Here is a 24,685-nt window from a genome sequence, read left to right as displayed (position 1 = left end):
AGATCTCTTACTCGTATCACCACTGGCAGATCTAAGTTGACAAGAACTGGAAGAGGAGTAAAGCAGCTGCTCTGTTAGGAGCAGTGGGTCACTGCCTTTCACTGGAGACTTGGCATCAGCTGCGCAAGTGCTCCTGTCCATTTCAGGCAGGATCCAACAGATAAGTGTAACCCTTGCTTCACATCTCTTGCAGGCAGAGCTGGACAAATTCTGATTCTGAGGTCTAAAAATCCTGACCTTTCAGGATTGAAATGGTACCATAAACATATAAAAAAAAAATTAACAGCCCGTTTATGGAAAGGAAATTCTACCAACGGGTGGTTTAAAGGAAAAAAATCAAACCAGACCACCTCAGTTTGTCTGAAATAAAGGAATGAATGACTGACATGATGCAGAGGACAGACAATCTGTACAAGCAACAATGACAGGCTGAAGGACTGAAGGTCTAGGGTACTGGACCCCAGTTCCATTATTAAAAAGAAAACTACCTCTCTTTTCAAAATAGGATCATGAACAAATAAATGGCTACAGGAATTGCTTTTCATCACTGCTTACTTGCCCTTGTCATGAGAGCAAGTATCAGGCCTAAGATGCACTGAAGCCAGGATGAAAGCTTGGATCAGGTTTTAGTGAAGCAAAGATGTTTAATGATACCTGTGCACAGCAACAGATGTCAGTCCGCCCAGCTGTTTTAAATGCCAGCTGAGTTTGTGGGTGAAGATGATTTATTGATGGTAATCTCCACTGCAGAGCAGGGATAAAGTGGCAGTGAGAAACTAGATTTTACTACCATATTTTCCTTGTACAGAAACTACATCAGTTCAGGTATCTGTATTTTTAGTGCACTGTGTGAAGCAGAAAGAAAAATGGATTTTCAGATATAGAGCCAGTTTGTAATCAGAAGAAATTGTGAAAAGTAATTTAAAAACAGAGTGAACACAGCTTGTCAAGGCAGGCATCCCGCAGTACATCAGTCAGGATCCATCCTGTTCTGTAACGTGCAGGGCATGCAGGTGAAGACACCAAATAAATGTGTATTATTTTGTACACCACCTGTTCAGGAAACAAAGAAAGGCTTTCAGACATCTACGCTATATAATGACCAAGGGTATAGTCATTTCCTAGGCCCACTTCCAGCCTCCCCTACAAAGTGCAATTACTAGAGTCAGGTTGGTACCTAAAGCATACAGATCAGAACAAATTCAGACTCTTTGTAGCTTTTTAAGATGCTTGGGTATTTAGCTACATGCCAACACTCTTTTTATAAATGTTTTATTTTAATTTCATAGGTAAAGTCTACAAATATCCAGTTTATGATGATTTTGACTTCAGTGAACGGCCATTGTTTACTCAGCCTCTAGTTAACACGTTTGCTGTTGCTGGTTACAACGCTACTTTGAACTGCAGCGTTCGAGGCAACCCCAAGGTACAGCATAGCTTGTTACCGCATCAGTAAAAACACAAGAGAGTTTAACCTGACAATAAAAATTGTAATACTATTTTTACTATTTGTCTCACTTACAAGCCAGGCTGAAGGCAAAAAGAGTGGTGTGGGCTCTAAAGAATACAAAAAGTACTTGCCTGTGTATAGGTGTTACAATAGTCACTAAATCCACAGATAACTCAGTGAAAGGGCAGAACCTCAAGAAAAGGCTGGGCTATACTGGGACCAGCACTGACAACAGCTGCACAGTTAATATATCAGCAAAGGTTGTTACTAAAATAAATCCATAATTATTCTATAAAAAGCTAATTATGCTTTAAGAAAGTGCATTGCAGGAATACTGTGGGGACCACATTGGTTCTCAGACCCACTGTGCAATGCATCTTCCAGTTTCCTTTGAGCTGTGTCTTTTTGTGGTCTGTTTTCTGTTATGAAAAACTGAACTGACCTAGTAAAATGAGAACTCAAGAGTGTTTAAGAACATGTTTGCTGTTCACTCTTCACCTTCACAGTTTCTGACTGTTCTGTGTGCAACAGCGTGAAAAAACCCATGCTTTTCTTACTGACTTAAGAGTAATCAGATGTCAAAAGCTATTGCTCAGATGTTTGATGTCATTAGATAGCACTTCTTGTATTGATAATAGGTTTACACTTATGACTTTAATTATATGATAGGAGCTGCACTGAAAAAATCATTCTTAAAAACAGATGCACAACGCAGCCTGTGTTTATGTTTGAGTTAAGAATTACAGTTTCCTTTCTATCAGTATTTTATCTATTTTGTATCATTGCTGGATTACTCAGCTTCAACTTTTTAATCACTTCAAAAAGTGATTAAAAAAAATAAGTTCATAGATTTGTGCATGTGATTTTCTTCTATTTTTACCACAGCCCAAAATAACCTGGCTGAAAAACAAAGTCATTATAATGAATGACCCAAGGTACCGAATGTTCGGCAACCAAGGTGTCTGCACCTTGGAGATCCGCAAACCCAGTCCCTATGATGGAGGTACTTACACCTGCCGAGCAGTCAATGAACTTGGAGAGGCAGAAGTTGAATGCAAACTGGAAGTAAAAGGTAAGTGTTTAAAACCATTGCAAACGCCCTGTTTGTCTGAACATCATCTACACAGAAGTCAAAAGTATGCAAGGCAAATGCAAAACGGAGTTCAAACAACGTTTAAAACTTTCCTGGGTGAAAATAATAACTTGGTTAGGACAAAATAAACTATATTAGTTGCTTCATTTTCTTTTTCAGAACCAGCATGCTGTGCTTATGCGATATAGTCTCTTCCCCGCACCACCTCCCCCCCCCCCCCCCCCCCACGGCAATCCACATCTTCAGTGATTACAGGGCCTTTTTCACAAGTGACAAAATCGTAGACTGTAACTCTCAGAGCTATGTCACCTACCTGAGAAACTCTAGTAAGACTCAGCCATAGAGGTGTCTGGGAAAATATTAACAAAATCATCTTGGCTAAGAGACAGATCTCTAAAGGAAATGGCAAGGGAAGAAGAGAAGGAAGAAAGATTAGTTCAGGGTAGACTTTGTCTGCTTTAAAATGATTTATTAAACAAACCAAACATTTGCTTCCAAGGAAGTTAGTTAGCCAAATCGCATAGCAAAAAGCAGTATTGCTCTCAAGGACACAAGCTAGTTGACATAATTGCTGTATTTGCTTTAAGAACAAAGTATTCAAAACCATGGATTTTGCAAATAGAGGGAAAGAGGATGAAGTAGGTTAGCATTCTACAACTGAAGACATATCTTTATTTTCATTAATAGTTACATTTTATGAATTCCAGTTTGATATTGACTGGGATATCATGAATGGCAATAGGATTTGGATTGGACTCCTATGAATAATCTCAGGACCATATTTTTCAGAAAATTACTTCCTAGGAAAAGAAAGGGTCATATTTAGCTGGACTAACTCCCATGAAAGGTTTTTGTTTCAACTGTGGAATAAGCTAACTATTTCTGAAAAAAAATCAATCTGGTATAAGTAAGGAAAGCTGCCTAAAGCTAGCTGATAGGAAGTGTCTAACTCAGGAATTTAGAGGGAATTTAGGCTAACTGAATATGGCCCTAATTATATTATTTCCATCATGATAGTCTATAATGAAAACCATAATATTTAATATCCTTATGGATTCTATTGTGTTTATTTTGGATTTCAGCTTCCATTTTCTGCATTTTCTGATGTATCTTGTCCCACAGCTCAAATCTGCTAGCAAGAAGCAACGGCAATAAATGTCTGGTCTATGAAGTTGAACATTTAACTAATGTAATGAAAATATGCATAATATGTTTCTTAATTTTCATGACTTATTTTTAAAACCCTATGTTTAAAAGGTGATGTCCTCATCCTGGAAGTATGATTGTTTTCCTTAATCACAGGCAAATTCTCTATTTCACAGTGAACAGAAGACCTCATCATCTGAGAAGGCTGCTTCCTCTTTTTTTTTTTAATACTGAAAGGCCAAGTTAGTTTGCCATTTCATTAAACTTCCTAAGTCCCCAAGCCCTAAAGTTCTTATGCACGCTTACACTCAGTAGTAACGTTTTATTTTTCAGCACTTTGCTAGTAGTACAACGAAATACTACATTTTAAATACAAGAAGCTGTTTATTTCTGTCCTTTGTTTCAGAAGAATTTTTTACACATAATGTGCAGAATACTGTGAAACATCTTTAAGATAAGAAATAATTTAACTAATATCTCTCCATTTTAGGGAGTCCAAATTCCAAATGTTGCCATGGATTATATATTCTTCAGCAATTTCCTTTCCAGCTGTTGCTAAATATAGATGCTTCTGTTGATCTTGGAACTTTTTTTCACTGAATATCAGGATGAATTAGTTTGCTGTTTTTGAAGCATAATACAAACACCATGTCTTCATTCAGGCGCTCTTTTCATATGCAACAGTTTCCAAGAAATTGTTCACCAGCAGTGGAAGCTGCTCTATATTAGCATTTTAAAGAGAGAAGTGTGGAAAGATTATTGCCTTTGATGAATACTGATGGGGAATTTAATTTCTTACATTTATGAACTGGTATCTGAAGTAGGCTGGGAATGCTTAGATCCTTTTCCAGTCAATTAGAAGTAATGTTACTAGGAAAAAAAGCTACAGTTCTGTTCATTAAAGTGGCCACTAGGTACAGCTGAGATGACGTCCCTGATGATTTCTGCTGATAAATGTTTATTTAACTTTCATAGGTCCAGTTTTCTGAGTAGTGTTCTGAAATGGAGAGCACATGATACTCTATGTTCACAGGCTGCCAGGCTTGTCCCATTCACAGATTATTCTTTCCATAATGGCTGCATTAAAGATTAAAACAACAACAAAAAATATATCTGGCAACATAGCAGCAAACATTTAGGGTAGAAAAAAGTCAGAGCCGTGAAACACTAGAGCAGATTTCCTGCAGAGGCTGTAGAGCCTTTTGTACCAAGAATATTTAAGAGCAGTTTAGAAGAATGACAGCAGTACTATTTGTTAGGATTATGACATGCACTAAATGACATCTCAAGATTGCTTCCAGCACTGTGAGTCTGAGATTTTGACTCAGTTCTTCACAATGCCTACACACCCTAGCACCTCAGTCAGATTCAAGTATCCCCCTGATCGTTCATCCCACAGGAAACCTTGGATAGATGCATGGGCTTTGCCTCATGTCCTGAGGGTTGTATTCATCATCTGATCAGCTCATTGAAGCATGTCCTACACTCTCAATTCCTCTGGCATCTTACCTTGGGATTGCAGTTGAACATATCTTTGCTACAGTGAGAATGAGGCTGTAAGAATCACGCCCCTTAAACAAGATTTAGTTCATCCTTCCTCACTTTTAACCAAAACCTCCCACACCCACTGACTGCAAAAAACTTGTAGCACAGACATTTCTAGACACAAAAAGCTTTCTTTCTTCTCAAATAAAGTAATATTTACTTTAAAAGATCAATTGAAAACACGGAATACACGCCATAGACACCTTGGTCTCTTCTCCCTAGTAACCAGTGATAGGATGAGAGGAAATGGCCTCAAGTTGTGGCAGGGGAGGTTTAGGTTGGATATTAGGAAACACTTATTTACTGAAAGAGTGATCAGGCACTGGAGCAGGCTGCCCAAGGAAGTGGTGGAGTCACCATCCCTGGAGGTGTTCAAAGAACGTGTAGACATGGCACTCCAGGACACGGTTTAGTAGGCGTGGTGGTGTTAGGTTGATGGTTGGACTTGATCTTCGAAGTCTCTTCCAACCTTAAGATTCTATGATTCTATGATTATTACTCAGAGCAGTACTTTAGTTTTGCATCACACCAGGAAGAAGTCCTGAAAAATGCAGGCTGTTAAAATCCCACCTGGGCTGTATGTTGTTTCTCTGTTCTTAGCTATGTGATGGACTGCTTCATTAACCTAAATGCCACCTCCCCTAGCTAATGGTTGGCTTCTGAACCCAATCTCATATCAACCATCATCTGGTGCAGTCCCACTGCCTCTCACCAAGCGTGGTACTGTGGTTCTCTCCCAACGGTCTGGGCTGTGAGTGGTCACCCTTGCTGAGCTTCCCCTCTCCATCCTGGCAGGTTTACCCATTACTTCAGACTCCTTGAAGACTGCTTAGACTAGCAATTTGCAGGGCTTAGACACAGTACAGCTGTTGTCAGGTTTCAGTGCTGACACTCTTAACATGACTGGCAGTTCAGCTGATGAATTCAAAGTGAAGGGGATTAAGTGAATACAGCAGCTGTGGCTCAGCAAACCAGGGTATGCTCAGGGTTTGCTATATGATACAGACAAACGCAAATGGGTATTAAACAGCCAGAGTATAAAAACATAATTACATCTTATTTCACTCCTCTATTGACTTACATGTTGAATTCTCATTTTCTTAAGCTTCCCAGCCTGTTTGTTTATCTAGGAGGGCTCTTCGGATGACCACTCATCACATTGACGCACATCAAAGCGTTACAGATTTCTCACTCACTGGAAATAGACTGCAGTGTGTGTGTATGTGTGTTTTCATACGTATAGCTTTAAACTGGTTCAGCTTTACGCCAGCAAGTAACAATCAAGGTCTGAATTTGCAAAATGCTGAGATACTCTTGAATGTTGCCTGAATAAGACGGACAGGCTCAAGGCTAAGCTATCTCTCTGGTGAACATACTAGGTCCAGTGCTATTCTTACAGATCTTTGGATAGTAAGTCATGCTAAAGAGCTCTATGCCATGCAAAAGAACATATTGCAGTAAGTGAATTTTCCTTATGTTGGCTAGGATTTCTTTTATCCATCTATTTCTGAGGTGTTGGGGATCTGAAATTTATCATGCATATATATAAGCCCAGTCCTAGGAATGTCACAGAACTACTCCCAGAACAGTCTAGGATTTCCAATTTTGCAGAGTATTTGAACAACTAAGTAGCGATGAATACTCTGGCTATGAAAACTATCAGTATGCTACACTTTTCTACTTTTTTTTAGCCATTCGCTTACAGTATTTTAGTGTCACATTAAACCCCCTAGTTGTTACTAAGTTTAATGCTCATGTATTGAAAAATAACTACTTAAGATTATGAGCACAATAATTTTAAAAATTTTAAAAAAATACTTATTCTATGATAAAAAAAAGAGTTTGCATTTAATCATGTTATTTCAGCAGACAGTACTTCATTCTTCTCTTTTCAATTCTGCTGAGTGAATTTAAAGATGGCAGCTATATGATTTGCTTGGTACAACTGCACGTACAATGGCTTTTTTTGTAAATGTGCTGAAAAGTCATGTAATAGACCTTAGACAAAACAACAACTACCTCATGTATCTTGAAAGATGATGCATACACAGAATCTAATTCTATATATTACATAAGGAAAACTGAAAACACATCTTTTGAGGTAGATCCCTAACCATGGCTGTACATTTCTCATTACAAGCAGTAAGGAACTGATCCCTTATCAGCTTCACTGAGGTCAATGAAAAGATTCAGACAAAGCACGGTGCTTCTTTTATCATGAAACAAATCTTTTTGGAGAATGTTTATCCTAAGAGCAAAAACCAAGGTTGGTGATCACTCTAATAGGTTGAAAATAGCAAAGATTCTATGTAACAAATATTAATAAATAAGATGTTAAGATCAACTGGGAAGAATTTCAAATGCGAATAAATACCACTATAAATATTCTAATTCCGCAGTGATATATGATGGAGTAATTAACCCAGGAGAACCATTCTTCTTGGCGGGGCATAATCAGGTTTATAATAAGCATACTCCTCTGGACATTCCATTTCATTCCCTTCCTCTCTTTCCACACGTAAACGCATTTTCTGCATGCAAAGTGTGTATTTATTTGCTTTTTTAGATTAAATAGCTAGTGTCTCATGGCATACAATGTCTATGTCACATGAGCAACGAAGGCCAAATTAATCAAGAATATGGGTATTTAACATCAGAGTTACAAAAGGTTTAGACATATCTCTGCTATGCCACTGGGCACAGAATTACCTGTACCTATAAAGAATGTATTAATGACTGGGACTACCTTTGTCCAAAACACTTAGACCTTTCCAGGAGACAGAAATTTGCATCTCAAAAAAGCATCTTTCAGTTAGTCTCTAGAATTATTGAAGGAACAGAAGTGTCATAAAGTTATTTGCTGTGTTTAAAAGGCATTATTTATTACAGAATTATAGTCTTTGGTTGCAAGTTACTGCTCAGAACAATAATCCATGCCTGAGCTTACACTACAGAATCTATGGATGAAATCTTGATACAGTTGAAACTAGTGTTTTTTTTTTTTTTTACTTAGAAGCATATAAATTTACTTCATTTCCTCCAGAACTTATTTTAAATTCAGGTTTGGTGTGGTTAAGAGAATTTGGCTCTTTCTATAGAAATGTGTTTGCTTGTAACCGTGGCCAGATCCAGAACATTTTTAAATGACAGAGATGCTCAGAAACTACTCTCTTGTATATATGCATCCAAATTTACTATTTCAAACCTAAAACATGTTAAGAAATCAGGCTAGATAACGTTCCTGTAGTAGTTCAAGTATTAAGGTATTTATCTTAGGTGGCTACAGTAGGTACAAAGTTGAGTGCTTTTTTATATATATAAATATCTATACGGATGTTTTATAGAGTCAAAAAGTTTGATTAAAGGTAAGGGCTCCTATAAAGTAAATAGCATGCTTTAAGTAATGTAAATGTGGATATGTGACAGAGTACATACTTTAGTGCACAGGTATGTAATTAGTCTGTACTTGATTATTTTGCCTTACAGACTTTCAACATATATATATATGCTTCGGTGTTATGTGTGTGCTTTTTTCCCTAGTGGAAAATACTATATATATATATGTGTTAGCTTCTTTGAAGCTATGTTTGGAAACTTTTATCGTAAATGTCAGTTGCATAATTTGGTTCCAATCTACATTTTAGACTAATTACAGGAATTATAGTTACTTGTACTTATTAATATAGCTTTTACATATTAATGATAATTTTGAAGTGGAACTGGATCCCTACCTTTTACTCTCCATGTGCTTCTATTCCTACATATTTTACATGACTAAGGATTAAAATATCATCTTGACATAATTGTAAGCGTAATTTCACTCAACATTTTCTCTCCACTTTTGTGTTTGCGATTAAATTGTTACTTCTCTTTCTCTCTCTCCCTTAGTTACACAGTAAGGATTTTTGAATGTATATTGTCATCTAAGGTAAGCTTTCATATGATTCTTGCATATGAAGCTTATGTCTGTTTACACGTCATACAATGTCTGCCTAGTATGGCATGATTTTCATTATGTCATTTAATGAAAATGGTTTTTAAATTAGTAGCATGATAGTTTTAATGCATATAAAATTAGATTTTTATAATAATTGCTTGTTATGGTAACTCCTCTTCGTAGTCTATCCCACTACCTTCTAATACTGCACGTTTCAATTGCATTTAACGGTGCATGAGTTAGCATCATTAACCAGCATGAATAAAATGCAAATCACAAAAGAGCATTTTGCATTTACAGTCAGTTCTTTTCACATAGGAATACACCTCAACATAAATGAAATATTTATTCCACAGTTCATTTCATTTAAGAATGAATGATTCCTGTCACAACTTGCACTACATGAGTTGAAACGAATGCCGAAAAGCATGCTTTTTTTTTGTCTGTATTGTGCATCTTCCTAAGGTCGGGAGCAAAGAGTTCTGCAACAATGACGGTGTTAAATGAGATAGCGCAGTCTCATAATCACTAGTAACTAATAGCACTTTCCTTGGATAATCCTTGTGTTAATAAAGGTTATAAATTCCTAAAATCTGTATTCAGGATAAATGCTGTATGTAAGTATCAGCTTTGTTGCATTTAGCTGAAGGGTTCAGAGACAGTGGTACCTTCATCCTGGCAATGTACTTTTGCTTTAAAGCTTTTGGTGTGCTCCCCAAAGGGCTCCGAAGGTAAGTGCAGTTTTTAGCAGGTGGTCTTGCAACTTGCAGACCAGAATACTCGATGTAGATTTGTAAGAGGAGTGGTAATCATATGTAGCTTTCTTATAACAAATGCCACCCTTCATGTTGAGAAAGGGCAGACTCTAATGTTTTTAGCAAAATATTTATCTCTTTCCCACTGTTCCTTCCAAATGTCATTTTATTTCAAAGAAATTAACAGAAATACCCTTATGTTTAGTTTCCATGATACTTTTTTCAATGGCTTGAAATTTCAGCTCTAATTTGGATTATTTGTATTAAATTACTGCTACTACATAAATGGAATCTGGGGTGCCTTGGCTGGTGCATTAGACACTACATACATGTTTTTCTGGGCACTGAAGGAAATATTGTGTCCTGGATTGCTAAAATTATTAAATGTTCTTCAAAAATCTTTTGCTTTGTCCCTTCTTCCGGAACACCAAAGCAAACATTGAATACTTCCTTACCTAGGCTTTCTTATAAGCCTAGGTTTCTATTATAGCACAGTGATTTAAAATAGGTTTGGTTCAGCTTTTTACTCATGGTGGCTAAGCCACAGTAAAGCACATAGACCTAAAAGGCTGGGAAGGGTACTTCTGATACCTGTTCAGTGAATATTGACTGTAACCATCATAAGACTGGAGAATGGAAAAAAAAAAGAGAAAAGAAGTTCAGTTTCACAGAGACAGGAAACAAAGTTTTGGCAGGGCTGGATACAAAAGGTCCCTAATTGTCAGCAGGGCTTGTGAGCATGGACTCTCACTGGTGCAGCTAAGGATGACGCCAGCCGCAAGTGTGGATGTCTATTTTCTATCCAAAAGTTAATCCAAAATCATTCTTCAGACTTCCCCAGCAGATGAACGTTCTGACTTTCGTCACTTCTCTCTGGCGTCTAAAGGTACCTGTATCTAAAATCCTGGCTTTTTTTCATATGATTCTTTTACGCATGTCATCCCACCAATTATTTTCAACAACATGGTAAATATTTTGCTAAATACTTACAAACCATTGTAAGACCCAACAGTAGAATAATTTCAACGTCTGCATGTTTTGCACAACTCATAATTGTCAAGTGTTTTCTACATTGTTCCCTCTGAGCTGACTTCCATCGCTGACTATACTCCATATGAGGTGAAGATTACCACACAATGTCACATGGAGTGAGATAAATAACTGAATATATGACATCTTAGAAATGAAATTCACCCTGTGCAAGAGGACAGGAAAGTTCTGTATAGTAGAGAGATTAAATAATGGTTAATTCTCATGCTGGACTTTTGAACAGGGATGAATTTTATTCCATTTCAAAATGAAGTATGCAATAGGGGCTGACTAAATCTTTGTCACTTATGACAGAAAATAAAGGTACAAAGCCCTTGCTCCAGGGACCTTCAACTTGAAAATTGTCTTATTCCTTGTTTGTAGGTGGGCTTTCATTCTTCAGACTATTGATGGATGGAGTGCCTCCGCATATCATTGATTCATATATGCGTGAAGTGCAAGCAGGCAAAACTGAGGGGAAGTGAGAGTCCGTCCACAGCGTTTCCTCCCACTGCGCTGGAAATTGGTAGCAGAATTGCAGCATTTTAGTTCTTGCAATGACAGAACAAACGTGTGGTTGGGAATGTTCTTTTTTTTTTTTTTTCCTTTTTTTTTTTGTTTCTTATTTGTTGTTTTGTTTTCCCTACCTGCTCTTACTGAAAAGAAAGATTACGCATGGATTGCTTTGGGGTTGAAATGAAATGAACTGAAGACGACACGCGTTTTGTAATGTTCAGCTTTATTTTCTGTTTGATATTGTGCTCTGTTTTTTAATGAGGGAAGAGGAGAAGCTGTGTAATAAACATGAGGAAGCTGTCAGAGTTTGTACTCGGTGGTACAAAGCATATCTTTCTGAGACGGAAAGTACATGGATTAGCCAGTAGCCGTGCCATGAGACCCCTGGAATACATACCTCTTTGATAATGTATCTTATCCACCTGAGAATTGTTTAACAGAATATGCTTTTACTATAACATAGTTAATACATATGTACTTAATGATCATTTAAGCTGAACGTATCTTCCTTTAGAAGTTTTGATTTCCTAAATCCAACCCATCAGTCTCTCAACTGAACTGAAATTGTTTTATTTAATGTACAATAAATATGAAGTGTTTAAGATCTATCAAGTTCTTCTTTACTTTTTGTCTTAGATTTTTCTGTCTCATCTTACCACATTTCTTATTTAATTTCCATATACTGTAGAGCAGGGACTTGAGCCCACCACACTGAGTGGAAAACAGTATCAGCAGTCACCAAATCCAATGGCCTTAGACTTCAAGATACATGACACAGAATGTGAGTGAAGATAAATGCGATGGATACATGCAATTTTTTGTCTATATGTTTTCAATATTTTAAATATTATAAATGCCAATTGTGACAGCTTTCATCATTCTGGATTCACCCCTTTCCTCAGCAATTCATGGAGCTCTTGTAGGTATCATAGCAGAAAAGGGACTCAGACCATATCCCTAGCGAGTTTCCCGTGAAAAACGCCTTAGATAAGATAAAATGGCTCTATTACTCTTCCAAATCTACCCTCATTAACCTCCAAGGATTTCAGGAGTAGGTTGAATGTAAGCCTCCAGCAAACTCTGAAGCACGTGAGACACAAGGTCACAGATACTTTGGCCAGGCTGTCGATTCCCTATTGCCCTGTCATTTATCTACCGGTTCTCACTCTGGCTGCACAGATAGGGTAGGTTATGTGCTTACTGAATAATGATTGATCTCCAATTACGGCTTATAAAGATAAAGGTCTACTTAGACCAGTGGCACAAGCAGTACATTACAAGATGGTTATTTGATATCAGCGCATTTTCAAACATCCAGCAGGCAGTAATTACGCAATAACAAAAGAATGTGTTACTATGAACTGCCACTGCCGAACTGGTGGTTTTAAATTGAATTACTACTTCTTTCACCTTGGGGATCTGAATGCATTCTGTCACTTTGTTCTGTAAATCTTAGTCCCTCCGAGATCCTTTTTCTTCCTTCTCTCCTTCCTATTTTTTTTATGTCTTCTTTGCTGCCATCTGTGCAAGGAAACAATTCTCCATTCCCAGTGATCCTGGATACCCCCACACATGCATTTTACGCTGTCCTGCCAAAATAAATTATTTCCTACACATTCATTCACACCTACACATGAAAGAAGGCAACACATCTACTAAGAAGAAAATTCCACAAAGGATTAATAATTTCTCTTTATTTTCTATCTCACCAGTGAATCAGGTCTCCCTTCACCTGTTTTGAAGCACAGAAGGCTGCAGGAGAGGGTCAGTTTGAATACATGCCACACAGGTTTAAGCTTTAAGCTTCTAAGCACACGGCCCTTATTTAAAAGGATATCAGTCTATTGAGATATATTATAGTCAGCACCAAAAGCAATAGTTATTTTGAGTTTGTGCTTTTCAGTGAGCCAAAGACGATGCATATAGCCATCTGTGCTTTGTCCACAATGATATTTACAGCTTCAAGCTTATGTAGCTATCTGCCTCCTCAGTCTTAATATACTATACCTAATAACCTGGAAGCCAGCATAAATCTCAGCTTTTGTAGGCTCTCTGCCGACAGAATTAGCTACTCTAATTTCTACCAGATGCCAGCACTGTCAAAAGACAAGCTGAACTAAGCTACTTTTCACTGTGTGAATGGTAAGCGTTATACTCAGATGCCCTTAATTCCTCCCAAGTTGCACTGCCCAGCAGTTGCCATTGGCTGCCCCTCAGGCTCCAGATGCACCACGCCAGTAGGAAGTACTGGGTATCGGGCTGTGGGTGGAATTGAGATGCGTGGGCATTAGTGTGCTATAAATTCATACTCTCACTAACTATCCTGACCAGCCAAGCCTCTGGATCAAAAATTAATTGAAAATTACTTTGAGAGGAATGATGGGGACGGGGTGGGATAGGAAAGGAATTTCTAGTAGATCTAAAACAGGCTGCAAAATCTTAAATAGAGAATAATGAAAGACAGTTTTGATTTGTGATGAGTTGTCTAACGGGATTCTCCAGGGATAGTGTTTCATAGATGAAATAATGTGACAAAAACCACAGAGTTAAGAAAATGCTAATAAAATATCAGTTAATACCTGTTTGGGAGAATAAAAATATACCAAAGATAACAGAAACTACAGGCAAAACAACCTAGAGAGAATAGAAGGAGCAGAATATCATGCTGTAGAAGATATGGCCCAATGCTCCCAAGAAGAAATTTCTCCGAAGTCAGCTCACATGGAATTTCCAGGAAATTAGTGAACCTGAAAGAGACCTAGCAGTAACAGAGGACAGCAAATAAAACCTGATCATGGGAGATAAAGTAACAGCAAAACACAAAAGCTCCAGGAGAAACGAAACTAGTAGTGCTTTTATGGCTTATGGTTGTGTTCCCTGATGTCTCATAATATGCGAAACCAGTTTAAAGTCTTCAGCTAGTTGCATTATTCATATGATCTGTTTGCTACGTACACTCTCCATCAACTAGTACGTGCCGAGGTTATAGTTCAGTAGCACCTTTCATAAGGTTTTTGTTTTCTGCTCACTTTCACAATTCTAGTAGGAATTTAGTATTTTTGAAAGCTCTGCCTTGGTGTTCAGTTTGACTTACACAGGTCAAGGAAAGTGGTGACTTGGAATAAGAAGGCAGACATGTACACACACAGATACATACACAGAGAGAAAGAAGAATCAAAGTTAATTTGTAAAAGGGTTTTATTTTTAAGAAAGCCTGAGGAAAATATTTTGTCTTCTCTCAGCTTGCTCTCCTTGCCCATGGAAGGGCATTTGACACCTAAATGTTACTGTTGTATAAATACAAATCCGTTCTCAAATTGCTGTATGTGGAGCTTGATATAGGCTTACCCACTCTCACTGAAAGATCACGGCCAGTGCCAGCCCATTTTTCCCTCACTGAAAACAATCTCACAAATATAGAAAGGGGAGGAGAAAAAAACACATGCAAATCTTTTAAAGATGCTGAAATTGGGATTTGCTGTTTATAAGGAGGTCTTTACTGAAAATCAGAAATTTTTTAAAATATTCCTCTCACTAAAAAAAAATATTTCAAGCTTCTCATACCTTTTATGAAAAAACAAGTATAATATTGCTACCTTTTACAGAGAATTGTGAAGGAAGACTTGCATTATGAATGTCTTCTGTTGCATTTTGAGATTCTGGAGCAAAAGGCGTTCTATTTTAAGCACAGTGTCACTTGATTTTCATGGCCTGCTTTCCTGACTGACAAGTAAAGCTGCTGCTTTGTAGAGCTGAGAGCATTTGGAAGCAAAAGTGTACCCTGAGTACAGTGGAAACGCTGGAAGTCTAAATGCACTGGACTTTAAATGTTAAGTTCTCTTGTTCTATGCTTTGTTGATGAGTACCTTTTAAACTAAAGCAAACCCTTCCCCAAGCTCAGTGGTAGAATTCAATAGGGAATCTATTTCTTCTACTCACTTTTTACACCACTTACTTCCCCCTCCACTTCTTTTCCTACTTTGCCTTCTCTTCTTTTCCTCTTGCTATCAAAAAGAGCTTCAGCAATCTCTCCATAAATACCAGTACCATTGTGTCCGTCAACCACAGTGATGCACAGGGTATTAAAAGAAAGAGTGTTTTACCTTTTCCCAAACCCAGTGATTCCAGTGGACTGGAGATCCAGCTGGCTGTGAATCTAATTCTCACATTTCCCTTTTGCCATTCTCTAGTTGGCTGTTACTGAATCTTTCTTTATTATTTCACATTTGCTGGCAGTTCCTCTCTTCTCTGTGTTGGCCCCCAATCCCAACTGCTGTATCATACTGTATTTAGTGATCTGTAAATTCAATCAGCTGATGAACGACATAGCACTTGGGATGCACATACCATGTCAAGAGATTTTGAAACTATGCTTTTGTCATGTCAAACATTCCCAATCCTTGCAGCAGAGAAATCTACTCAAAGACATATTATCAGACAAAGTGAGTCATCTCCCTTTGAGTAACAGGAAATGGCTCTGTCCAGGAAGTTTTTGTGTCTCTCCAGAAAGTTGCAGCTTCTGGCCCACAATAGAACAACTTAAAAAAGGACTCCTGATTCTAAGAAGATGCCATTTGGACATATAACGGATGTTAGAGTTTGTATTTTATACTTTCTACTTAATCTTTCATACAGCTACACAGTACTCTCCTTTCCTTGTTCACATTCAAAGAAATGTTCACATTCAAAAACCACATACCTTCCTAGAGAGTCAGGGACACATCTAAAATCCTTCACATGACCAATTAAAAAAATTTGACATGCCACAATTTCTGAAAAGGCCCATTTGTTTCTAAGTACCTTCTCTAAGCAGGTCGAGGACGTAAAGGCAGTCTTGTGTAACACAGTGTTCAGGCGCTCCATACGTTTAAGGCCGCCACTCCCCAGGCAGTGGGTCTCCTCCTGGTAATGAGGATGCCTTGCCTGACACAGCAGGGATCGTCTCCCTGCAGACATGGCTGTCATGTCCTGCTGGCTGCAGGGAGCCCACCAGCTGCCCAAGCCCTGCCTTTATTCCTTGCTCCTCCATCAAGCTTCTCCAGCCACATCCCGCATGCACCCCTGCTGTGGTCGTCAGCTGCATTGTAAAACGTGCAAAAGGAATACTTTCAACACAAAACTGTGTGGCATGGTCAACATGCTGGAGGGAGGGGATGCTACCCAGAGGGACCTTGACAGGCTGGAGAAGTGGGCCAGTGCAAACCTCATGAAATTCAACAAGGCCAAGTGCAAGGTCCTGCACATGGGTTGGGGCAATCCCAGTAACAAATACAGGCTGGGTAGAGAATGGATTGACAGCAGCCCTGAGGAGAAGGACTTGGGGGTGTTGGTGGACGAGAAGCTTAACATGAGCAGGCAATGCGCCCTTGCGGCCCAGAAGGCCAACCGCATCCTGGGCTGCATCAAGAGGAGCGTGGCCAGCAGGTCGAGGGAGGTGATTCTCCGCCTCTACTCTGCCCTGGTGAGACCGCACCTGGAGTACTGTGTCCAGTTCTGGAGCCCCCAACATGAGAAGGACGTGGACCAGTTGGAGATGGTCCAGAGGAAGGCCACAAAGATGATCAGAGGTGCTCCAGCACCTTTCCTATGAGGACAGGCTGAGAGAGTTGGGGCTGTTCAGCCTGGAGAAGAGAAGGCTCCAGGGAGACCTTATTGTGGCCTTCCAGTACCTAAAGGGGGCCTACAGGAAAGACGAGGAGAAACTTTTTAGTAGGGCCTGTTGTGATAGGACGAGGGGTTTTAAAATAGAAGAAGGTAGATTCAGACTGGCTATAAAGAAAATTTTTTTTACAGTGAGGGTGGTGGAACACTGGAACAGGTTGCCCAGAGAGGTGGTGGATGCCCCATCCCTGGAAGGGAAGGCCAGGCTGAATAAGGCTCTGAGCAACTTGATCTAGTTGGACATGTCCCTGCTCCTTGCAGGGGGGTTGGACTAGATGAGCTTCAAAGGTCCCTTCCAACTCTAACCATTCTATGATTCCAAAACAAGATCAATACGGAAAATCACAGGGGACAGAGGGATTCAACCTGTGCTACCCGCACCCAGCAGTGACGAGAGGTGGGCAGTCAGGTCCCCCACACCAGGCCCCGACACCGCCCGTAACAGCCTACGGCCCCGCGCAAATGGCGGCAGGCGGGGCAGGCCCTCGCGGGGCACACCCCACTTGACGACCGAGGGTTTCTCCCGGCGCCGGGGGATGGGTATTCCCTCAAGGTGAGACGGGGCTGGTGGGACCGCCACGGGCAGGGCAACCCGCCCAGGAACGGGGCCCTGGCCGCGGGTGAGGGAGCCGTGCCCCGAGGTGAAGGAACCAAGGGCGGGGGGGGGGGGGGGGGGGGCAAGGCGCTGGCCCCGCGTTAGGTGTCGCGCGGGCGGCCGCTCCCCTCCAGCAGGGCCGCCGCTGGGCGTCGGCCTCTTCCGCCTCCCGCCGCGGCCCTCAGCTCAGCTCAGCCCCGCCCCGAGCGGCGGCGGCGGCGGCCTGACCCCGGTGCAGGTCCCGTCCGGTGCGCGGCGAGTGGCGGCATGGCCGTGCCCTGGGCTCTGCCGGCGCCGCTCAGCCCGGCGCAGCTGAAGCGCCTGGAGCAGCACCGCTACAGCGCGGCCGGGCGCTCGCTGCTGGAGCCTTGGCTGCAGCCCTACTGGGCCTGGCTGGTGGAGCAGGTCCCGCTGGGGCTGGCCCCCAACGCCATCACCCTGGGCGGCCTCCTGCTGAACTGCCTGACGGCGCTGCCCCTCATCGCCTGCTGCCCCAGCGCCACCGAGCAGGTACCGCCCGCCACGGCCCGCCGCCGCCTCGCCGTTACAGCCCGACCCCCTCGATCCCCCCCCCACCCCCGCCTTCCCCCGCTTCCTCCCGGCGCGGCCTCGCCTCAGCCCGGCGGCCCTGCCTCGGCCGTGGCCCCGCCGCCCACCCGCCCCGCGGGTGCCGCAGCTCGGCCCCGGGTGTGGGGGTGTCACCCGGATACCTCCTGACAGGTACCGGAGGGTGCGGTGCCCCGTCAGTTGCGGCCCCAGAGCGGTAATACGCGCGGTAGGGGGGGCTAAGGTAGCGCTGCGGCTTTGCCCCGCAGAAATTGGGGGAGCGGTGATGGCGGGGGTCACGCTGTGGGGTAGCAGGGGTCAAGGTGGAGATGGCTGTTAAGGTTTGAATGCCAAAATCCTGGTGAAAAGGCGAGGTTCAGTGGGCTCCTCTCTCCTCCCCGGTCCTTCACTGAGCAGAGGTCCCCATGGGGATGGGGCTCCTACCAGGTGCTTGGCCCATGCTAGGTGCTGCGGAGCAAGGGCATAGCAGGCTCACTCTGGCGTGTGGGACACCAGCCTCCTCCAGGGACCATCTTACATCCCACGCCTGTGCCTCTGCTCGGGCAGCTTGCTGGGAAGGAGATGGAAGCTGTGTCAAGTCAACTCCCTTCTCAAGAGCAAGGCTGGAACAGAAGGGCTGTGGAGGTGGAAACAAACAGCTGCCAGCCAGGAGAGAGGGCGTGGGATGTGCACAAGAGTAGGACAGAGCTGGCCACATGGTATGGCTGATGCCACTTCAGCATCGCTTCGTTGAGAATCAAGGTTCAGTTGTGTCACAGGTGTGTTAGCTGACAGTAGCTCAAATGCTTCCCATCCTCCCGTGGGAAATGTTTAATTGCTTTAGCTCCTGGAGGGAGAACAGGCTTGTTAATGTGGGCTGGTGCTGCTGTCACTTCAGCTGAGCTGCCTACAGTTTCTCTGACAATTGAAGGAGCTCTGTTCCCCAGTGCAGAGTCTTCGTGATAGTGAGGGTGGGAAATATCAGGGGAAAATTGCTTTGTGTAGGTAAAATACCTTGAAGGGTGCCTGTTGTTTTTCTTGCATTCTGATGGTCTTAAATTCTAGTGGCAGAGGTGGTGGTTGGTTGGGTTTTTTTTTTAAATAACTCACGTGTACTTTAGTGAGGGTTCTTGTTGACAGAAGCACGCTTCTTTTTCTCTAGTTGCTTTGCCCATCATGTTAGCAGAGGTGTTTGTGGCAGACATATCAGGAAGCTGATCCAGATGAAACTTAACTTTGCTTTCGTTTTACCCTCATCACTTCCCTGATACACATCACCCAGGTAGAGGCTCTCCGTGGCATTGTGGGCAGTAGGAGATGGGAGGGTAGAGCTGAGTGAATGGTTGGGAACAGCAGATTGTCTTCTAGTGGCACTTTCAGAATTCAAATGCTTGTGGAACTGCTACCTTTAGCTTAGTTTTGTCATGTAGATAGCAATTGTGTGCCAGCTGTGTGTCTGGATGTTCATGTTAGCTTCTCTTTGCTATTCAGAAAAAAAAAAAAGTCAGAAAGTAAATTTTAAGTTATTTTTCCCTTGAGGACTCTTGTACAAAAAGGAAAAGGTTGTGTTGCAGACATCCAGGGAATTATTCCTTCTAGGAAAGCTTAGATTGAGTTTTAGGAACTTTACTGTTTTGTTTTGTTTTGTTTTTTTAAATTGCAGAAGATGAATTTGTTAGAACCTACAGTCTGGACTAAACTTCCTTGTTCAGGTATCAGTATATCGGCTATAAATACGTAGCAGGAAGCCAGACTCCTTATCCTGTTTTTTATTGTTACCCCTGCGCTGTGAGAATAGCCCTCACTTTCTCTTGCTGCATGGCGTAGGGCATTGGCATTGTTGTCTCTGCCCCTTCTTTAATGACTCAGCTTGTCTTCCACCTAAGATGTCATGTGTCTGGATGGCTTTTTTTGAAAAAGCTAAAACTGCTGCAACAGTAATAAGTGCTGCATGTGTGGTTATAGTCCCTACTTTGTCCTTCTGACTTGAATGTGCAGGCTAGAGGGAAAGTGGAACTGAAAATTATGTTAAAGATGATTGAATCACAGATTGAACTCTTGGCAAAGGGCATTTCAACATCACCTTGCTGTGCTGCCATGTCTCCTCTTCCATTCATCAACAAGTCTTGATTACATGATGGACTAACAAGAATTTGTTATGTTCTCTTGGTGGAAGTGTAGGAGCCCTGGCTAGAAGACTTAGGTAAAGGAACAAGCAGGTTTTGGGTTTAGGTGGGGTGGTTTGTTTTTTTTTTTGTGAGTTGGTTTGTGTGGTTGGGATTTTTTTTCCTTAACCAGTCTTAAGTGGGCCATTTCTATTAGTCCTCTATTGAAAACACTGAAGTCTTCATGTTAGTACAAACCATCCAAAAGAAGACTGCTAGCTGGTGAGGTATAAAACAAAGTCTTACAAATGAAAGCATCCTCGGGCTTAATTGAACTTCCTTGGAGAGTAGCTGCTAGCAGATGCTTAGAAAAGATGTCTTTCCCCAGTATACCATTCCAGCTGCCCAAAGACTGTGGTGTAGGGGTTTCTCTGTGATAAATTCTGTTCAGGTTACTTGTTAGAACAGCAACTGATGGATCTGTTTCCCCACAGACCCCTTCCTCCTCATGATTTTGGCTTTTGAATTATATGTTTTGAACCCGTTTGTACTTTCACCTTCCATTATGTCCTATTGCAGTGAATTCCACGATTTAATAATACTCCCCCCCCGCCCCGCCCCGCGCCCCAGTGTAATTAATGTCTAAAACCATACAATGCTCCCTTGTTCTTTTACTATGTAGCCATTATTTCCTTACACACTATTCTTTTTCTCTTCATCAGCATTGGTAGCCACTAAAAGCCAGTTGGTGACTGACTAGCACAATATGTTTTGGCTTTATAGAATATTGTCTGCTTCAATAACGTCGTCTTGTCTGGTAGGAACATGGGTTGTATCACTGTCTCCTGTAAATGCACATTTCAACATAAGCCACCTTATTTGTAGCTAAGCCACTAGCAGACTGCACCCCTCAAGTGCTGTTGTAACCAAAATCCAAGATTTTTGTAAAGTGTTGTCCAGTTTCCTACTCTGTGTAACTTAGGACAGTACTGTATAGAAATAGTATACAGAACTGCTATACCAGGTGTGGATGGGGGTGGGACACTACCTGCGCGTTTCGTGTTCTGTGAAGGGGTGAAATATCTTCACTGTGACTGCAGGCTGGTTTGTTTTGTTTTGGTTTTGGGTTTTTTGTTTTTTTTTTTTTCTTTTTTCCTTTTTTTTTTTTGATACTAATTATAAAACATTTAGGAATGAAAAGTTTTGCTGACTTTTAAGTATGAACAGTGTGTATTTGCTGCATTAGAGTGTAAAAGGAGCAGTTCTTAGGTGAAGATTTCTATTTTATCCCTACCGTTGGACAGTTCATTGTTTTGCTCTACTGCAAGCTTCCTTCTCTGAAGTAGCTACAGTGACTTCATTAGGTTTTGCACATGAATCTTGTACCTCTTCCCATTTTGGGGAAAAGTGACATGTTAATTTTTTTCTTTGCATCAGCACTAGGAAGAAAACTGGCTAAACATAATTATCTGGTTTTTTAAAAGGGAGAAAGGAAACTCTCTGATCCTGCTACTTTCATGGTTGCTCATGGAGGGGCCTGGCTTTGGTAATCCTTCAAGCTCAGCCATGGGTCTCTCTAAAATACCACAGGAAACTAGAATTTTAGGACAGAAGTTCATGGTAACAGTAATTATTACTTTATATTCAATTTGTATCTATTAAAGAAAATATCATAGCAGTTATAGCAGGATCTAAGCAAAGAGCCCCTCCAAACTGATCAGAGCAGATTTCATCCAGTAATAATTTGTCCGCATGCTCTCAGCTTCTTAGGTTCCATCATGTCTCATTTATTTGGTTTTTTTTTAAGGCGCTTGTTTTTGTTGTCTATAATTTCCTGCAGGTTACTGGGAACAGAGGAATACAGGAAGAGCATGGATTATGGATTTGCAGTTTGGGCAGTGATGGCAGAAGATGGCAGGGGCTCAAGGATTCTCATGCAGAGAGCAGAGCTGGGGAGGCTTGTGATGGCTAGCTCTGTAGAATTGCTTAAAAAATGGTGTGGTGCTCTATAAAAGGGTGTTAGAAAGCCATGCATCTAGGGAGACCAAAAAACAGAGGAGGGTCTAGGCGGCTCCAGCTAGCTCTACTATTAACTCCTTGGAGGGAGAGGAACATTGGTGAGGTGCTGTCTCTGCTTCTCTCAAGCTCTCTTTTTAAAACTCCATTTAAAAAACAACAACAACCCCCCCCCACGAAACCCCGAACAAACCCCCCAAACCCCATCTTCTAAACTGAAAGAGGCATCAACTTTAGTTTTTTCCTGGCAGAGGGAGAAATGAAGGGAAGATCTTGACAGGCATGGAATTATGTAAATAGGAAGGGCAGAACTGAGCGTTGTGGGAGAGAGAATAAAGAAGCAGAAAAGAAGGGGAACTGGAACAGCTGGTATGAACTGGGAATATGAAGGAAGAAGCATTAAGCCCCTGACCTGCTAGAGGAGAAGTGTAAAGCACTGGGTGGGGCGGAGAATTGAGCCCATACCCATGAGTGAAGAATGGAGCACTCAGTAGTGAGTGGGAGAAAGAGGTATTTGGCATAAAGGAAGACAGCGAAGGTTCAAGAACCCCAGCACAGAAAGATGGGAGCTCTTTCAGAGAGAGCTTGTTGAAGAGAGGAGGATGCTAAAGGAATACAGGGAGTCCCTGGTGTGCATGAAATTCACTTGGCCTATAGTATAGTTTTGTGGGTTTGTTTTTTTTTTCCTTCCTGCCGTCTCCTCCTGCTGTAATGCAGGTTTAAACAGCCCCTTTCCTTCTGCTGCTATTAGTACAATAGTACATGGTGCTTTGTGTGAAACAGAAGTGAGGGAGATGATCCATATTTGGGAGGAACAGTGAGGATGTCCAGTAAAAATGTCTGTCTCTGTTCTGTATCTGTTCCAGAGAGGGGCTGTGTAAACTTGGATGAAATTAGTTGCTGTGGTGTTGGACTGAGGAAGTGAGACTATGGCTGAACCCGATGAGTAATTAAGGGGGGTGAATCTTTAAATGTTGCGTAAGATTGGGCTGTTGAACCCTCTGGGCTCGAGAGCCTTGCTTGGAATAAGTTGTATGGGATCTTCTTGGTGCATCTAGTCTTCTGCAGCTGTCCGTGCTTTTCTGTAGTGTGGAATCACAGGAGCAGAAGAATGAGGACTGCTCTTCAACCTACACTTTTTCCTGATGGAGAAGCATGCCACACATACCTGTCAAATGCTATATGCACATTGTTTTGTTTTGACACCCTATGGTTCAGTAGATGACCAGACCTGCTGCAATAAATCTGTGTATGACAGTATTCTGGGGCTGTATCATCTTTCAGACATCCTTTTTAATTGAAGCAGAGAAGGAAGCCTTCTTTTTCCCCGCCCCGGGTTTGTGTTCTCTTCTAGTTCCATGAGAATAGCAACTAGCTCTGGCCAAATAATACATTTGCTTGGACAGGATATAACTTTGGGCAGAGATAATAAACACCTTGTCAGTGAAAAGCTGATGATTATTGGGAGCCTCCTGACCTTTCTGCTGAGTCTGTCAGCCATGTCAGCATTCTCAAATGCTCCCACTTCTCTAATTTGCCAACTACTTGGGTTCAGCGTGGGAAGCCAACAGGGGACATCCCTGGATGGAGAGCCAGGCATGTGAGAAGGCGGAGGAGATGGCAGCTGTAGCTGTATTGAGAGGGTGGATAGCAGAGATAATCTGTGGTTTTTAGGAACTTCAGAAACCTCTGTGCACCTTCATTGATTTGGAAAACTGTATTTTACCGATTAAAACATCAGAGCATTCATTTAATCTGCTAAATGCGTAGTTGATCATGAGTAATCTTTGGTTGTTACCACTTTGGGTTTGATTTGAATTGACAGTTTAGGAATGAAATGCTCCAGATTGTGTTTCCAAGCCCTCTCAGACACCTGTTCCCCTGTTCTTACTAGGATCTTCTTCCCTTCTCTGCAACTGCGAGGACACAGATGCATCCGCTACAGGTGTTAATGGATACAGATGATATCCTTACTGGGAAGAGGATGAAAACTTCTCCCCCTCTTTCCAGATTGTCAATGAGCAGAGCGTTCTAGTTTTGGAGTCTGAGAAGAGCGTTCCTTTAATTTGTCCCAGCAGGAGCTACTGTAAACAGACTTGGATCAGCAATCTTAATGATTATACCTGTACGATAACTTGAAACTCAACAAAAGCCATTACTTTGTCAAAAAGACCTAATGAGAGAGATTTTTGTTGAAGCAGATTTATTTATTTATTTTTACATTTAATATTGTTCTGAGGTAAGGTAAATGCAGACGTTGTTACATTGAAAAAGAATTCTTGGCTCATATT

The 24,685-nt window shown here is 41.5% G+C and overlaps 2 protein-coding genes across 8 annotated transcripts in view; both read left to right on the top strand.

Annotated features, from left to right (window-relative positions):
• Positions 1 to 12,079, top strand: part of MYBPC1 (myosin binding protein C1) — an 82,958-nt gene extending 70,879 nt beyond the window's left edge. For 2 of the 3 annotated variants that reach the window (XM_086754512.1, XM_086754494.1), the window contains 5 exons: positions 1,290 to 1,426; positions 2,336 to 2,522; positions 7,634 to 7,692; positions 9,123 to 9,162; positions 11,340 to 12,079. In XM_086754512.1, coding sequence (XP_086610638.1) covers positions 1,290 to 1,426; positions 2,336 to 2,522; positions 7,634 to 7,692; positions 9,123 to 9,143 — 404 coding nt within the window. In that variant the 3' untranslated portion in view covers positions 9,144 to 9,162; positions 11,340 to 12,079. The remainder of the gene's footprint in view (positions 1 to 1,289; positions 1,427 to 2,335; positions 2,523 to 7,633; positions 7,693 to 9,122; positions 9,163 to 11,339) is intronic. The other variant, XM_086754504.1, reaches the window with a different exon arrangement.
• Positions 12,080 to 17,936: 5,857 nt separating this feature from the next.
• Positions 17,937 to 24,685, top strand: part of CHPT1 (choline phosphotransferase 1) — a 41,195-nt gene continuing 34,446 nt past the window's right edge. For all 5 annotated transcript variants that reach the window (XR_015259347.1, XR_015259343.1, XR_015259346.1 and 2 more), the window contains exon 1: positions 17,937 to 18,237. Coding sequence is in view for 2 of the 5 variants with exons in the window: in XM_086754461.1 (XP_086610587.1) it covers positions 17,995 to 18,237 (243 nt within the window). In the remaining 3 variants the exon portion in view is untranslated. The remainder of the gene's footprint in view (positions 18,238 to 24,685) is intronic.

This window comes from Chlamydotis macqueenii, chromosome 1 (assembly GCF_036417535.1).
Source record: "Chlamydotis macqueenii isolate bChlMac1 chromosome 1, bChlMac1.mat, whole genome shotgun sequence".
Taxonomy (NCBI): Eukaryota; Metazoa; Chordata; class Aves; order Otidiformes; family Otididae; genus Chlamydotis; species Chlamydotis macqueenii.
Note: the sequence above shows the minus strand (reverse complement) of the source record. Positions and strands in the feature narration are given on the sequence as shown.